Below are 16,003 nucleotides of genomic sequence, written 5' to 3' on the forward strand. Positions count from 1 at the left end.
CCACTAAGCCTCCCAGAGCCTAGGTTTCCTCAACAGTAAGATGAGGGCTGGAAGGGACAGTCTTCAAATCTGCACCGAGCCCCCAACCGGCTGCATCTGAGGACTTGTCGATGATGGGCCCATGAAAGGCGGATTCTGACGTGTGGCGAATGCAATCCGTTTTCACTGTAAACATACTGATGGAGGCAGGCTTCTACTTCTTGCCTTCCTAAATGCTACATGGTATCAACTGATCACTTCTCTTTATTATGCTTTTGCAAACCCTCTACATAAATTATAGTTTATGTAACATTTTTTACTCTGAAATCAGTATTTGATAACTACAAAAAGCCAGTATGATAAAACACAAGTTTTATTTCTACTATAAACAAGTTCACTTTTGGGGAACTGGGGTTTTTCCCCCTTAGACTCATTCAGGTTAGACATACTTATTTTATTTTATTTTTATGCTTTTTATTTATTTTTGAGAGACAGAGAGAGGCAGTGCGAGCAGGGGAGGGGCAGAGAGAGAGGGAGACACAGAATCTGAAGCAGGCTCCAGCCTCTGAGCTAGCTGTCAGCACAGAGCCTGACACGGGGCTCGAACCCACAAACCATGAGATCATGTCCTGAGCCAAAGCTGGACGCTTAACCGATTGAGCCATCCAGGCGCCCCAGACATAGTTATTTTAAAGCTGACTAAGCCACCCAGGCACCCTGCTTCAACACAGTTTGAAAAGAAAACAGCAAGGTTCAAAATTAATTGTACTACACTATGATTTCATTAGTATTAAAAATGTGGATACAAAAGGTTAGGAAAAAAAACCTAGAACTCATAATGACAACTGTCCTTTTTATAGTCCTCCTTAGCAGGTGCCTCATTAGGACAGTAGGTAGTGCATCAGTCTCATATGTGCCTCCTTGTTTCCAAAGCTTCTACCATTCTCATATAATCCTTCCATAATGACACACAAAATAACTGTTTCTATTTTAAAAGCTCCTTTATGGGCATAAAGTTGTAAAAGTCTGTTTGATGCTTTGGAAAGCAATGAGGTAAACTGGAATCATCATAAGCAGAAGGACGCTCACACTTTTTGACCCAATAGTCGTTTTACTTACTTTTACCACAGTTTCTTCTAGAAAAGATATGTGATACATGAAATATGATTAAATGACATAAATTAGAAGAAGGTGAGAAAGATCAAGAAGAAAAACAAGGACGCGGAGAAAAAGCAGAGCCACAAACGAGGCTAGGCACTCTTGCCGTGGACTTCTGCACACCTGCTGAAACTGGGCCACAGACCCCCCGCGGATTTCTGGAGAGAGGCCCACAGCACTCCGAGAACATGCAGGCCAACGAAACTCCAGCTAGGAGCGTGTGATAAAGCTTTCCTCTGTGAAATTCAGGGTCTAACTCAGTGAGGAAGATAAAGTAAAAAGGGTTTCGCTCTATTTCCAGTAACAATAAAAAAGAGAAAAGGGCACACCCACAATTCCATGAGAGACAGCCACTACACTGTTTGGTTCTGTGTCTTTCCACACCGTGTTCCAGAATCTAGAACGCCCCACAAGGTCCCAAGGTCTTGGGTATTCACCTAAAGTCAGATCTACAAATAGGTAACAGAGTGCAAGAGTTGTACTGAAAAATATTCATTTTTGCCATTATTCTACATGAGTATCTCTAGGCATCCTAGCCAACTTGTGTTCTTTTTGGTTTTTGGGCTTGTTTTTGTGTTTGTTTTGCAAATTCAACACTTGAGAAGACCTAGCACAGAGCCACAGGGCAATCAACACCCCCCCACACCCCCTGCAGTGCACCTGTCCATGGGGCCTCACTTTACCACAAAAGAACTCTTAGCCCCCAGGAGCTGATGTGCTTAACTACTATGGCCTGGAGCCCTTCCAAAGAATTCCCGTTCAATCCAAAATTTATAACCAGTTTACTCTAGAGAGATTTGGTCTTCATCAGAAATGCCATCTGTCTAAGCCACAGCCAGATCCCTGTCCCTTCCCTGCAATGGGGCCTCTTCCCTTGTCAAATATCAGCCAGCTAGTCTCACTCGGCTTCAAAACCCTGCTGCCCAGAGAGAATACCCCAGCATCATGACCAGGGGGCTCCGGGCTCTCCGCCTGCTCCTCGGGGCTTCCTGTCTCAGAGCTTTCTTCTACACAAAGCCCTTCTGGAACACCCGCATTCCATAATTAAATTCCTGTCCTTCCTCCACTTGTTCAGATTCTGAAAGCTGGTTCTCCTCGGGGACTGCAGCCTCCCTGCAGCCCCATCAGGTGGAAAACTGCTCATTTTCTCCAATCTCACAAACTCTGCCCCACCGTCCAAGACCCAGAGGTGCGGCTGAGAACCTCCTCACTCCATCCTGCTCCTCAGCCCCGTGGAAACCCTGCGGAGGCTCAGGCCATCACGGTATGTGCGTCTCCATCCCTCTCACACTTGTCATCTACAGACGCCCATCCTTTTCCTGATTCCCAGAAGACTCCAGTGCCTAGCTCTCAGGCTTCCTTCCCAAAGCCCTTCCAGAGTCTGGGCGCCCTCGAGATCCAGGTGGTTCGTGCACACAACACCCATCTGTGAGCCAACGTCTCCTTCCGCTCCCATCAGACTTTGTCACCTGGCAGAACTTCAGACCACCCTCCATCTCACCAGCACTGCCTCTATTTCAGATTCCTTCACTTCCCAATACCCTTGGTTTTTCAGCCTCTTGGGACCTACAGTTCCTTGACGTTCTGTCCAATATCGTATTTACTTCCTTCCTTATTCAGTATCAATCCCATAACCCGTCACCTCTTATTTGCCAATATCCAAAGTGTCCCTTCCCTAGTGTCCACTCACATGACTCCGGCAAATATGCAACCACGCTCTTGTGCTTTACTAGGCCCGGGCGTGTGAGCACACTCCTGGAGGAAAAGCATCAGGCAAACACACTCACTGACACAACAAGATCTACCACTGGACCCTCAACACTGCCAAGTAGTCTCATACTTCCTTGGCCAGCTCTCTCTCTCATTTTCCACATCAGTTAACACAAAGCCTGTAGAAGTCTTGAAAACTTCTCAGCTTACTTCAAAACCTCCCCTTCACGCTTGGGAAAACTGCAGCTAGAAGCACGGAGCCCTCAACTTCCGGCCACAAAAACCAAACAGAATAAAAACTTCCCTCCTTCCTCTGGAAACAATGGAAAAAGATACATCAGAGGCCACTCATTCCCTCCACTTCTGCTCAGGCTACTCTCTGTCCCGCCCCCCTGCGCTGCGGCTCCCATCCTCCCCTCCAAACTTCACCTGAATGTCTCCTCCAGCAACCTGGGCTCTGGGCACGTACACAGGCCACGTCCATCCTTAAAACCAAACAAAAAGCGCCCCCCTCCCTTCAAGTCCACACCTCCTCCAGCTCCTGTTCTCACTTCAGCTCCAAACTACCAACATTCGCATCTTCCTTCTCGTTCCCTCGAACCCACTGCACACTGGGTTGGTTCTGCCCCCACGACCGCAGGGCCTGAGAAGAGCCAGGTGGGGCACAAGGCTTAATGCTTACTAAGGAGATGGGGTAAGAGACAGGGGGAGGACGCTCCTGAAGGGAGCTGGAGGCTCCTGTCTATTTCCATGTCATCAGTTTCAACAGCCAGGCCAGGCAGGTAGGAGACCGAGCCCCGTGCCGGGGGAAGTTGGCAGAGTCATCCCTCTCTGGAAAATCATGCCTTGTAGAAGGACAGCATAGACAGAGCTGGATTCGAGTTTTAGATCCAAAACACATCAGTTGTACGTCCTTGAGTAATCTTCTTAGTTTGTCTGCATCTCATCCACAAAGGAAAAACACCACCTTTACCTGCTTCGATGAGTGTGAAGATTAACTGACAATATATTTAAAGCACTCAGCATGCAATAAATGACAGCTTAGCCATGCAGCAGAACACGACTGCCGTCTTAGACATGATAACAGGAAGGTGTGCTCACTGGCGCCTGCTGGCAGAGAAAGATGCTGTCATCTTACATGAAGTGAATGGGCAGCCGGCAAAATAGTCATTTTTGTAAGTGGATAGAGACAAATTGTTCAGAAATCCAGAAATGATTATTTCTGGCCAGTGAGTTTATAGATGTTCTTTTATTATGTTGTTTTTAGCTTGCTTGAGTTTCCTACTTTCTCTACAATAAGCACATATTACTTATATAAAATAAAAGGTTTCCATTGTAAAAAAAGTACAGCACATGGTAAGTGCTCAGCAATTAGCTATTATGATGATGATACTTTCTAAAAGCCTGTAGAGAAAAGAGCCAGGACCTGCCTGCCTTGAGGAGGCCCGGGCTGGCCCCCACTGCCGGAGAGGGAAGGTGCCCAGGACTTGGACTTGGGCTCTCAGTCCTAGGCTGGTTTTCTCTCAAGCAGAAGCAGCTCTCTACCTTGTCCAGCTCTGGTCATCAGGAATCTGAAGTAGGAAAGGGAAGTCAAAGCTCAAAGTAATTATGTAAGTATTTGTACCACCTCTTCCTCTGACCATTAACTCTGCCAGAAAAGCAGAGCAGAAGTGGGGGTCCCGGGGCAAGACCAGTGTCTGAGACCCTGGGTTCCTGTTTGTAATCTTCCTCTTGTCCCCACTCATCACAGGGTGTGTGGCTATGCAGGGATACGTAGATATGCCTTTTTTTCTTTTAATTTTTTTTATGTCTTTATTTTGATGGACAGAGACAGAGAGTGAGCTGGGAAGGGGCAGAGAGAGAGGGAGACACAGAATCTGAAACAGGCTCCAGGCTCTGAGCTGTCAGCACAGAGCCTGACACAGGGCTTGAACACACAGACTGTGAGATCATGACCTGAGCAGAAGTCAGACACCCAACTGACTGAGCCACTCAGTTGCCCCTATGTAGATATGCTTTAATGCAACCTTCAAAAGGTCCCGAGTGCACCACCAAGACATTAAACCTGGTGTCACTACCTGAAACAGGAAAAGAAAAGGACTCTGGTTTGAGACAGAATTGACAGTAAGAAGTAAATGCTACAATGAGCTCACCAAGAGGTGGTAGCACCACAGCAAAGTGAAAATGTGGAGTCAGAACAAAAGTAGAACTTACCGGAAATCAAATAACCCCACGAAGAAAGGACAGAAACAAGAACACAAAGGAAAGGGGGCAAGGAGGGACGGAAACGGAGGGGGCACAGGAGAGAGCGGTGGCTAGCGGCAGATGCACGAGCCCAGACTCTGGATCAGAGGTCCCGTAGTATTAGCATTTCGGGAGGTCCGCTGCAGGGCAGAGGAATCAAGTTGGGTGGGAAAATGTCAAGGCTAGCAAGCACTGCTGTGCCAGTGAGGCAGTCACCTTGTCATTCAGCTGCTTAGAGCATAAATTCCAGAAAAATAGGTTTTGCATTTTGCTGACTACAGAGTAAAGAATAAGTTGACCCTAGGGGGAAAATATAGAAATAATTCATGGGAATACGGGGATCAACCTAGGACCTCTGAGGATTTAACCCATCCACCTAAGCACCTAGACCACGGCCTGAGAAATAATAGGCACCCAGGGTCAAAGGTGACAGGGGAAGATTGCGTGCATGCATGTACGTGTGCACATAGATGTGGACAAATTTTCAAATGTGACCCAGGTGCAGAAAGGACAGGGCAGTGATGTCACAGAAATGTCTGACAGAGGCTGAGAGGTCCATAGAGACAAGATACTCTATAATCATTGCATAAACAACGAGAGATTGAAAAACTGAGCTCTCTCTATATTCTTATGAACATGGAAAGGTCTTCAAAAATATCATAGAGGGGAAAGTTAGAAAACAATACTGTAGTGAAATCTGAATTAGATACATTGTAGCTACATATGCACATATGTAAACACAAGGAAAGCATGGGAAGGACATGCACCAAATGGCTGCTTTGGTGAGAACAACTTACACGAGGACGGAAAAGCAAGACTTGTATTTGGTCTTTATCATTGTTTGCTTTATTTTTCACAATATTTATAGTACTTGCACAAATTTTATGTATTTATTTTGATAGAGAGAGAGAGAGAGAGAGAGAGAGAGAGAGAGAGCGAGCGAGCGAGCGAGCATGCGAGCATGGGAGGGGCATATGGAGAATCCCAAACAGGCTCCATGATGTCAGCACAGAGCCCAACACGGGACTTGAACTCATGAACTGTGAGATTACAACCTGAGCCGAAACCAAGAGTTGGAGGCTTAAATGACTGAGCCACCCAGGTACCCCAATACTTGCATCATTTTAAAAATAGAGCAGTGTCACACAATCAAAGATAAAGAAACAAAATTTGAGTGTATTTTAATCTCTGCTTTTTCCTCCCAAAGAATTTAGGTAAGTACAGAACCTACTAAATTTTCAAAATAAAACTTAATTCAGGGGTGCCGGCAGGGGCTCAGTCGGCTAAGCCCTGATTTCAGCTCAGCTCATGCTCTCAGGGTTCATGGGATCCAGCCCCACATCAGGCTCCATGCTGATAGTGTAAATCCTGCTTGGGAGTCTCTCTCTCCCTCTCTGTATGTACTGCTCACACGTACACACACACTCTCTCTCAAAATAAATAAACTTTAAAATATTTTTTAAAAATCATTTATTTTCTACAGTGAAAAAGGTTAAAGGCACAGAAGAGAGAGATGTTCATAAATGCTTCTCCCAATACCATTCAAAAAGGGGCCTTCAATCTAGTAAAACTTCTACAAATATCTGTAAATCCTTCTTCATCATGTGGCCTGGGGTGGAGAGGGAATACCAATAAGCAGGACGGTCTCTTGAATAAAGCCCTTTCTTTATTCAAAAATACAGAGTAATGACTCCCGAGATAGGCTGAAACTGTAATCAAGCCCTGGTCAGCTGCAGTGGGAGACAAACGCCTCCAGCTTTGGGTTTGTTGCTATTTTAACATTTCCTTTTATAATAAACCGATAATTGAGTAAAACCAGTTAGAAGTGTACATTTATATATTGATATATATATATATATTGATATATATATTGATATATATACATATAAAGTGATCATGTATACTTTCTCCTAATAGTGTGTAAATACTGTTATTCTTCCTCTGGACCAGTGCTTCTCCACCAAGACTAATGCTGTCCCCCAGGGAAGACTTAGCAATGTCTGGAGACACTTTTGGTTGTCTCCACTGGGGTTTGGAGGTGGGTACTACTGTCCCCTAGTGGGTAGAGGCCAGCTGTGCTGGGAAATATCCAACAATGCACAGGACACCCCCCCACACACACACAACAAAGAATTATTCAGTCCAAAAAATCAATACTGCCAAGGATTAGAAACTCTACTTAAAATCTAAAATTATAGTGCTAATTTAAATATTGAAAAAAAAAACACTGAAAAGTAGTGATACATTAAAGTTATTCTTTTATAAGTGGAATTAGGTAAAGACTATGGATTTGGAAATAAAAATAGGGGATTGATAGTCTAAAAATTCAACCTAGAATCCTGGTTACTGACTTTGTAACGATGAAGGAGTTAAAGGTTCTGTAACTAGAAGAGCCACCTTTTCGGGTCACTGTGAACATCAAGCCAGTCATTCTCAGCATCCTGTCCGCTGCCGACGTGGCACACGGCAAAAATGCAATATTCATCTCCGTCCGACTCTTCCTCCCCTCCCTTTATGAGCGATTCCAAGTACATCAAATTACAACCGTGGTCTGGCCAGAGATTCACGATCAGATGGTACAGCAATTCATAAATTTCAATAGTCATGCGATATGAACATGTTAAATTTTTTTTAATGTTTATTTATTTTTTCAAGACAGAGAGAGAGAGCGTGAGCAGTGGAAGGTCAGAGAGAGAAGGAGACACAGAACCCGAAGCAGGCTCCAGGCTCTGAGCTAGCTGTCAGCACAGAGCCCGACGCAGGGCTCAAACTCATGAACTGCGAGATCATGACCCGAGCTAAAGTCAGCCGCTTAAGTGACTGAGCCACCCAAGTGCCTCGATGTTAACATGTTAAATAGTGTCATGACTGAAAATAGGTGAAAGTAGAGGGATTAAATGTTTTATTTGAAAGACCGTAGTCACAATTTGTCCTTCATTTTAAGATAAAAAAAATTCAAGGGGCACCTGGATGGCTCAGTTGGTTAAGTGTCCAGCTTCGGCTCAGGTCATGATCTCACAGTTCATGGGTTCGAGCCCCTCGTTGGGCTCTGTGCTGACAGCTCAGAGCCTGGAGCCTGCTTCAGATTCTGTGTCTCCCACTCTCTCTGACTCGCCCCTGCTCATGCTTGCTCTCTCTCTCTCAAAATTAATAAAAAACATAAAAAAAAATTTTTAATGTTTTAAGATAAAAAAATTCACATATAATCCTTTTAATCTGAATACATCTCCTCTATCAAAAAGCTACCTCCACCGTTGTAATGAAGATGAACAGAGTCGTACAAAGGGAGGGAAGAAAGCAAGGAACCATGAGGGCAGGCCTCCAACTCATTAAGACCACCCAACAGGGACGGAAGTGAATGACGGGACCTACTTTGGTGGTGATCCTATACGTAATGTAGGTCTCCATGGTACAGACATGCTTCTTGGGATCATCAACTGTGACAAAGAGATCTCTGGTCTCACCATCAATGTCATCATCAAGCTGAAGTCTGTTGAGAAGGGAAGATGAAGATGCCGGACTCGAAGTACCTGCTGGAGTACCACCATTGGGCAAAATGAGATCCTGAAAGAAGAGAAGAGTCACCTTACAAATTAAATGAAAACACACATCTGGAGAACGTCAGCAAAAGTGGCTGCTTTTAGCCAAACCAAGAAACTCCTCTAAATATAAAAGTCATGTTCAAAGAAACTGAATCTTTCCTTATTTGACATTTCTTTTATTTTAATTTTATTTTTTTATTTTTTTATTTTTTTATTTTTTTGAGCGAGAGATAGAGCATGAGTGGGGTAGGGGCAGAGAGAGAGGGGAGAGAGAATCCCAAGCAGGCTCTGCACTGTCAGTACAGAGCCCAATGTGGGGCTCAAACTCATGAACCACCAGATCATGACCTGAGCAGAAACCAAGAGTCAGACGCTTAACTGACTGAGCCACCCAGGCGCCCCCAATGGTTTTCAGGGCCTTCAAAACATTCTTGACCTGCTGGTCATCAATCAGATCCCAGGTTGGGGATGGAGAGATGTTTTCCCTTGAATTCTCTCTTCTTGGACATGGAGGAACAGGACACGGAGGAAATGAGAGGTCAACCTACCAGTCCTATCCATGGGCTCTGACTGGAAAGAGGGCTGTGACACGGTAGAGTCTGGCGTCAAGGGCAATGTCACCCAACTCAATGGATGATAGAAAAATAAACAGATAATGCACCTTCCTTTGTCTCCATTTCTAGGTGTAGATAGTTTAATCATATGCAGGTTTACACAATGTCAAAAATATTTTTTGTGGTTACCGAAACAATTCCATTTCACAGAAGACCCCACACTCCACCTCTCTTCAGCCCAAGGGTTTGTCAGCCGGGAAGGCAGACCCCACAGTCACTGCCCTTGGTGTAGACATGACTGCAGAACCTAGCGACGGCAGCATCTGGCTCATTGGACTGCCCTGTCAGCGCAAAGACAGGGCACGCGGAGGCCATACCCCCGGTCTAGGGATCTGAGAGGGCACCTTCTCCAGAGCTCTACGAAAATAACCACCGAGCCTCCCCCGTTTCAGTAAATATTTAAACACTGACCTCAGGCAAGGCCCACGCTAGGCATTGCAGGGGCCCACCCTTACATTTCATCAACACTAGCACACTGGGCCTCAGAATGGCTCTACCGATGGCCAAGCATTGCACAAGAGAGACAAAGAACTCAAAATCTTTAGTCAGATAAACCAACGCGGGCTCTGACAGCAACTTTCCACCATCTGGCCCGGGCAGATCTTACTGGCCTTGTTCCTGACGGCATCACTTCCGGAACCCACCATGCTGTTTCGTGCTCCTCACCTTTGCTTGCAAAGCTGCCCCTCTGTTTTATGCGGTGGTATCCAAGTATCTCACTTGGATCTGTTCCAATGCACCCTCCTCTTGGACTCCTTCCTTGATCCACCCCCCTGGCAGAAATTAGTTACTCCTTCTCAGTACTTTGAAGATACTGCCACTGAAGCAGTTTTCAGGGTTTTTAAAATTTTTAAGTTTACTGTATTTATTTTGAGACAGAAAGAGCACACAGCATGGGCAGAGAGAGAGAGGGAGAGAGAGAGAATCCCAAGCAGCCTCACACTGTCAGTGCAGAGCCCAATGCAGGGCTCAAACTCAAGAACCGTGAGATCATGACCTGAACAGAAATCAAGAGTCAGACGCTTAACTGACTGAGCCACCCAGGCGCCCCAACGGTTTTCAGTTTTAGTCATTTATTTACATATGTAACATCGCAAATACTGTGAGTCCCCAACAACTGTGATTGTGTCTTGTTCACCTGTGTGTGTGTGTGTGTGTGTACACGTCTGTTTTCAGGTCTCCCAGGAAGGACTCCAAGCCAACTCCCCTGACCTTTGCTCTGGGAACCTCTGCCAATAACTTTCCAAAAGCAGCCCACACAAAGGTCTGAGATGCCTTGGCCAGACAGCGGGAAGTTACCTTGTCCTCAAGTCAGTTCGTGGGGATGGGGGTGGAAGAGGGAGAGCCAGTCCGACAGACCTTATCACACTGAAGGTTCTTCCTCCCAGGGCTATGTGACCAGGGAAACACACATACCCTGACTATCAGGTGTTTCACAGAGTATTATGTAAGTACATACAAACAGCCAACAACCTACAAATGACTATAATTTCTAAAACGGGAGCCCCCAGCCCAGCTTTCCATGGCATGTGTGCACACAGTGTTTCCACATTCCTTATATTTATATATATAGGTATACACACACACGTATACATTTATATATATTATATACATACAGATACATATAAATATGAAGAATACACATTTTTTTTTTGAGAGAGAGAGCGCAGAGGAGGGGCAGAGAGAGAGAGAGAATCCCAAACAGACTCCACACCATCAGCGCGGAGCCCGATGCGAGGCTCCAACTCACCAAACATGAGATCACGATCTGAGCTCAAGTCACACGCTTAACCAACTGAGCCACCCAGGCGCCTCTGTTTCCACTTTCTTATTCCATTATAGCTCGTGTCAGCCTTGTGAGATTAGCAAGACAGATATACTGTCTCTACCAAGAAGGAGGTAACTCAGAAAGGTTAGGTAATATGTCCAAATGAAGCTAGTCATTGCTATGCTAAGAGTTGAACGCAGATTTCTTGTTCTAAGTTCAAGGTTCTTATCAAGCTGAATGCCTTTTGTGTGGCTTTTTCCAACCCAACAATGTCCCTCATCTCCATCATCTGGCCGTAAATCCTTCTGGGTAAATATGAAGCGTCTGTGTTTAAAGCCAGTCATGGGAAGCTAGCAGTTCCCTTAGGGTCTTAATATAAGTTATGCCCCCAAATGACTCCTCCGCCAGATATGGTCCCCATGAGAGACAAATGTGGAGGGAAAACATGAAAATCTTAGGAGGAAAGGACAGTCCAAGTACTACAGCAGCAGGCGTGCTATGCTGAGAGACCTAAGTCCTGGAGCAGGTGCTGTGGGACGGCAGCACGTTTCTGACCAACACGAATCGTGGAATGCGAGAAGTGACAGAATCCCGGCTCCACGCAGAAGCCTTCTGGCTCATATCTGCTACCCTAGGGTCAGGCTTCCTGGCTGCAGCCAGACGGCTCTTTCAGAAATGCCAATCAGGGCATGCCACTCCTCTGCTCAAAACTGTCAAAGACACCCACTCACGTTCAGAACCAAATCCAATATCCCTCCCAGAAGCCATCAGGGCCAACATGACCTCATCATTCTCCCCATTCTTCATCCTTGACGTTCTCCCCCCACTCATCATGTTCCAGATGCAGAGGGCTCAGCTCACTTAGACCTGAGTGCTCCCGTGTTTGCCGCCCACCATACCTCTCCCCTCACTCTCCCACGTGGCTGGCTCTTCTCTTCAAATAGGTTCTGGCTAGGGGCGCCTGGGTGGCTCAGTCCGTTAAGTGTCCAACTTCAGTTCGGGTCGTGGTCTCACGGTTCGTGGGTTTGAGCCCTGCGTTGGGCTCTGTGCTGACAGCTCAGAGCCTGGAGCCTGCTTCAGATTCTATGTCTCCCTCTCTCTCTCTCTCTCTCTGCCCTTCCCCCGCTCAATTCTGTCTCTCTCTCCCAAAAATAAATAAACATTAAGAAAATAAAAAAAAATAGGTTCCTGCTCAAACGACACCTCCTCAGAGATGTCTTCTCAGCCCACAAAAATCTAAAAATATCCTTGTACCCCTCTATCACTTCCCTGCCTTTATTTTAGTCACAGACTATCACCATCTGTAAAGTTATTCTGTACTGACTGATAGGCTGACAAGAGAAGAGACTTTGTCTTATTTTTTCCCCTCCTCTATCCTCTGGCACGTAGTAGGTACTCAACACGTATCTGATGAATGAATGAGTCTTAGAAATGATCCAACTCAATCCTTTGCCAATAGAAGGGACCCAATAAATGTCTGTCAAATGACAATGAAACCGAGCCTGGCAATGACTGGGCAGTTCTGAACCGCAGTTCGGGGTGGACTCCAGCAAGTTTCTTAATCTCACTATGCCCTAATCTCCTCATTTATAAAATGAGCTAGCACATAAAATTAGCCAGTATATGAAAAGTAGATGGAGTAGTGCCTGGAACACAGTGGGTGCTACAACGCTAGTAACATACTAAAAAACAAAAAAAGTGAACTCAACTTGCCTGCAAGTATTCTTGCACCCCCTGTACCGGGCTGGGTTCACAACAGTCATTAAATGCTGCTGACAATAAAACCTGTAGGAGGAGTCATAGTTGGGGCCTGAAATACATCTTCCTCAGTGACTACAGAGCAACAGTAACTTGTGAAAATGACAACTACATAGTTGATAAATAAATGAAAACACCTCACTGTTCCAAAATACCAATTCTCACTTATGCTGGCTTCAGTTAGTAATGAATTTCTTCTCCCCCCTACCCCTTTTTACCTCGGAAGAGAAATACACACATGAGCTGCTTCAGAAACCCCTTTGGTTCAAAGAATTTCAGTTACAAGATTCACTATTGTGGTTAGCCAGCCAGGAAGTAGATTATTAAATTAACATAAATCCCTGGCAAAACTCTATATTACATTCTACACAGGGTTTATAAAAAAGTGGTACATATGAGGAGCCAATATGGATTTAATGTTTAAAAAGTCATGCTTAGGGGGAAAAAAAAGAAAGACAGAGACCAACCAAAAAAGAGACTCTTAACTATAGAGAACAAACCGATGGTTACCAGAGGGGAGGTGGGGGGGTTGTGGTGAAATAGGGGATGGGGATCAAGGAGGGCACTTATGATGAGTACAGGTGACTAAAAAACTAAGAATAAAAGAAGTCATGCTTAAACACTCTAACTTCTCTTTCTGATACTATTAGAGGAACGTGGGCAACATGATCTAGTTTCAGAAGACCTCGATGTAAGGCATCCTCACACTGAAGGGGAGAAGGCTCGTACCCGACTTGTCTCTATTTACTCCCTCCTGCCAGGCACAAAGGAGACGCCTGAAGAAAGAATATGCCCTACAGACTGAACGCAACACTCCTGATTGTTGACTTTGTTGTACGGTCGAATGTAAGCCCACTTTGGAGAATATATTCAAAGGGAAAATCTCAAAAATGTTCTGTTCAAGGATGTTCACAGCAGAGAAAGGGCACAGAATGAACCCTGGAAAAATCCCAAAGGCTCAATAACCAGGAAATGATAGCATTTATATTAATAGGAATGTTACATACTCATTTAAACATTATAAAACTAGACTCCTAGATAAATTCCGTGAGCTGAGCACAGACACGCCTTGCATTCTCCCTCTTTCCATTCTCCAGATACTAACTTAACCGAGAGAATGGAAGAGAAAGAGCAGTGAGGGGAAAAAAAGAAAAAGAAAAGCAGTGACTAGAATTGGACCAGACTGGAAACCAGGCAAGAATACCATCCAAATGCTAAAAGTTCTGAAGGTTTTCTACTGGATATAACTGGGACACTAAAAGTTATCTTTAACCAATGTCCCTGAGGTCACTCAAGGTTATCAAGGTTACCTAAGAAGTAGAAAATGCCCCAAAGCCCTCACATACACTCTAATTTGAAAGTGCAACCTCCTGGGAGGGGGGGGCAAGGGGAAGGGCCGACAGCAGGGAGGAGGACCATTCGGGTGTCCGGCTGTGTGGACAAGGGGGTGCCAAACCCAGGCAGCTACCCCACGTAAGGACTGCCAGCAAAGCGTGCCTGCCCACACACATGACTTCCTCTCGCCATGAAGGGGAGAGATGCAAATGCAAGATGAAAGTCAAAAGAACATGAAGGCGGCGGGCCAGCTGCCCTGGGCAAACCCACCCAGCATAGAGGCTGCAAACTGAAGGGGCTGCATTCCACCAAGATGGGGAGAAAACACAAAACAAGAAGGATGCCAGGTTATGCTGGATCCAGATGGAGAGACAAATGAAGCCAAGTTTCCCTGAGTGACTATCTAGGACCCTGGTTTTCTTCCTTCTGACTTTTCCCCACTGACAGATCACTCAACTGATCTGTCAACTGATAACTCAACCTAAGATCCCAGAAGACAATTCATGGAGAAAGAGAGGGGATCCAATAATTCACTTGTTCTGATGGGTGGCAAATGGCAATCCAGCATTACTTCATCGGACACAGGAAAACCTAAAAATATAGCCAGCCTAGCTCAGCTCATCATTCAGACCCAAGAAGACCAAAATATGAAGAAAGTAGCCCAGTTCTCAAGAGCAGACAAATACATATATGTATGATTTATTCCATGAAATAGAACGCTTTAGGCCACAGATTAAAAAAAAAAAAAAAAGTCAAAACTGCAAGAGGGAATAAACAAGCTAAAATATAAAGTGAAAATAGAAAAGAGTATATATTACAAGCCAAACCAGAATATATTCCTTCTAAAACATGAATTAGATCAAGTAAAACTTAGGAAGCCTGATCAATACACAGTGGAGGGGGGGTGGCGAGGAAGAGGCTGTAACTATTAGCTCTGTGCATGATTAGAAATCGTAAGGATAGGCTGTGAACACCTATGCCAGTAAACTTGCAAGTCTAGACCAGATGGATATCTTTGCAGGAATACACATGGCCAAGGTGAAATTTAGTTGAGGTAGAAAATCTCAATTAATAACCACAGAGCTGCTGTCACAGAACTTTTGCAGAAAGGTAAGCTAAGCCCCCTGGTTGTATAGCTCAGCTCCACTGAACCTCAAGGAGCAAATTCTGTTTTATTCAAACACTATAAGACACATACTTTCTTAAAAAAAATGGAGAGGGGTGTCTGGGTGGCTCAGTCATTTAAAGCATCTGACTCTTGATTTTGGCTCAGGTCATGATATCACAGTTCATGGGATCAAGCCCCACATGGGGTTCCACGCTGACAGCACAGAGCCTGCTTGGGATCCTCTCTCTCCCTCTCTCTCTGCCTCTCCCCTGCTTGTTCTCTCTCCCTCTCTCTCAAAGTAAATAAATATTGGGGCACCTGGGTTGATCAGTCGGTTAAGCATCTGACTTCAGCTCCAGTCATGATCTCACAGTTCGTGGGGTTGAGTCCCACGTCGGGCTCTGTGCTAACAGCTCAGAGCCTGGAGCCTGCTTTGGATTCTGTGTCTCCCTCTCTGTGCCCCTCCCACCCTGAAATAAATAAACATTAAAAAAATTAAATAAACATAAAAAATTTTTTAATAAAAAATAATGGAGAAACCTATTAAATCATTTTATAAGGATTAACTATATCTGATATCAAAATACTAATACAGAAAAGGAAATTAGGGGCACCTGGGTGGCTCAGTTGGTTAAGCGTCCAATATCGGCTCAAGTCATAATCTCACGGTTCATGGGTTCAAACTCCGCGTTGGGCTCTGTGCTAACAGCTAGCTCAGAGCCTGGACTCTGCTTCAGATTCTGTGTGTGTGTCTCTCTCTCTGACCCTCCCCTGCTTGTGCTGTCTC

General features: G+C 45.1%; 1 protein-coding gene across 1 annotated transcript in view; it reads right to left on the reverse strand.

Annotated features, from left to right (window-relative positions):
* The window catches only part of SNX30 (sorting nexin family member 30), a 105,092-nt gene that overhangs the window by 43,964 nt on the left and 45,125 nt on the right, over positions 1-16,003 (reverse strand). Inside the window, exon 2 of the mRNA XM_029919574.1 lies at positions 8,464-8,655. Coding sequence (XP_029775434.1) covers positions 8,464-8,655 — 192 coding nt within the window. The remainder of the gene's footprint in view (positions 1-8,463; positions 8,656-16,003) is intronic.

This window comes from Suricata suricatta, chromosome 13, assembly GCF_006229205.1.
Source record: "Suricata suricatta isolate VVHF042 chromosome 13, meerkat_22Aug2017_6uvM2_HiC, whole genome shotgun sequence".
In the NCBI taxonomy this organism is placed as follows: Eukaryota; Metazoa; Chordata; class Mammalia; order Carnivora; family Herpestidae; genus Suricata; species Suricata suricatta.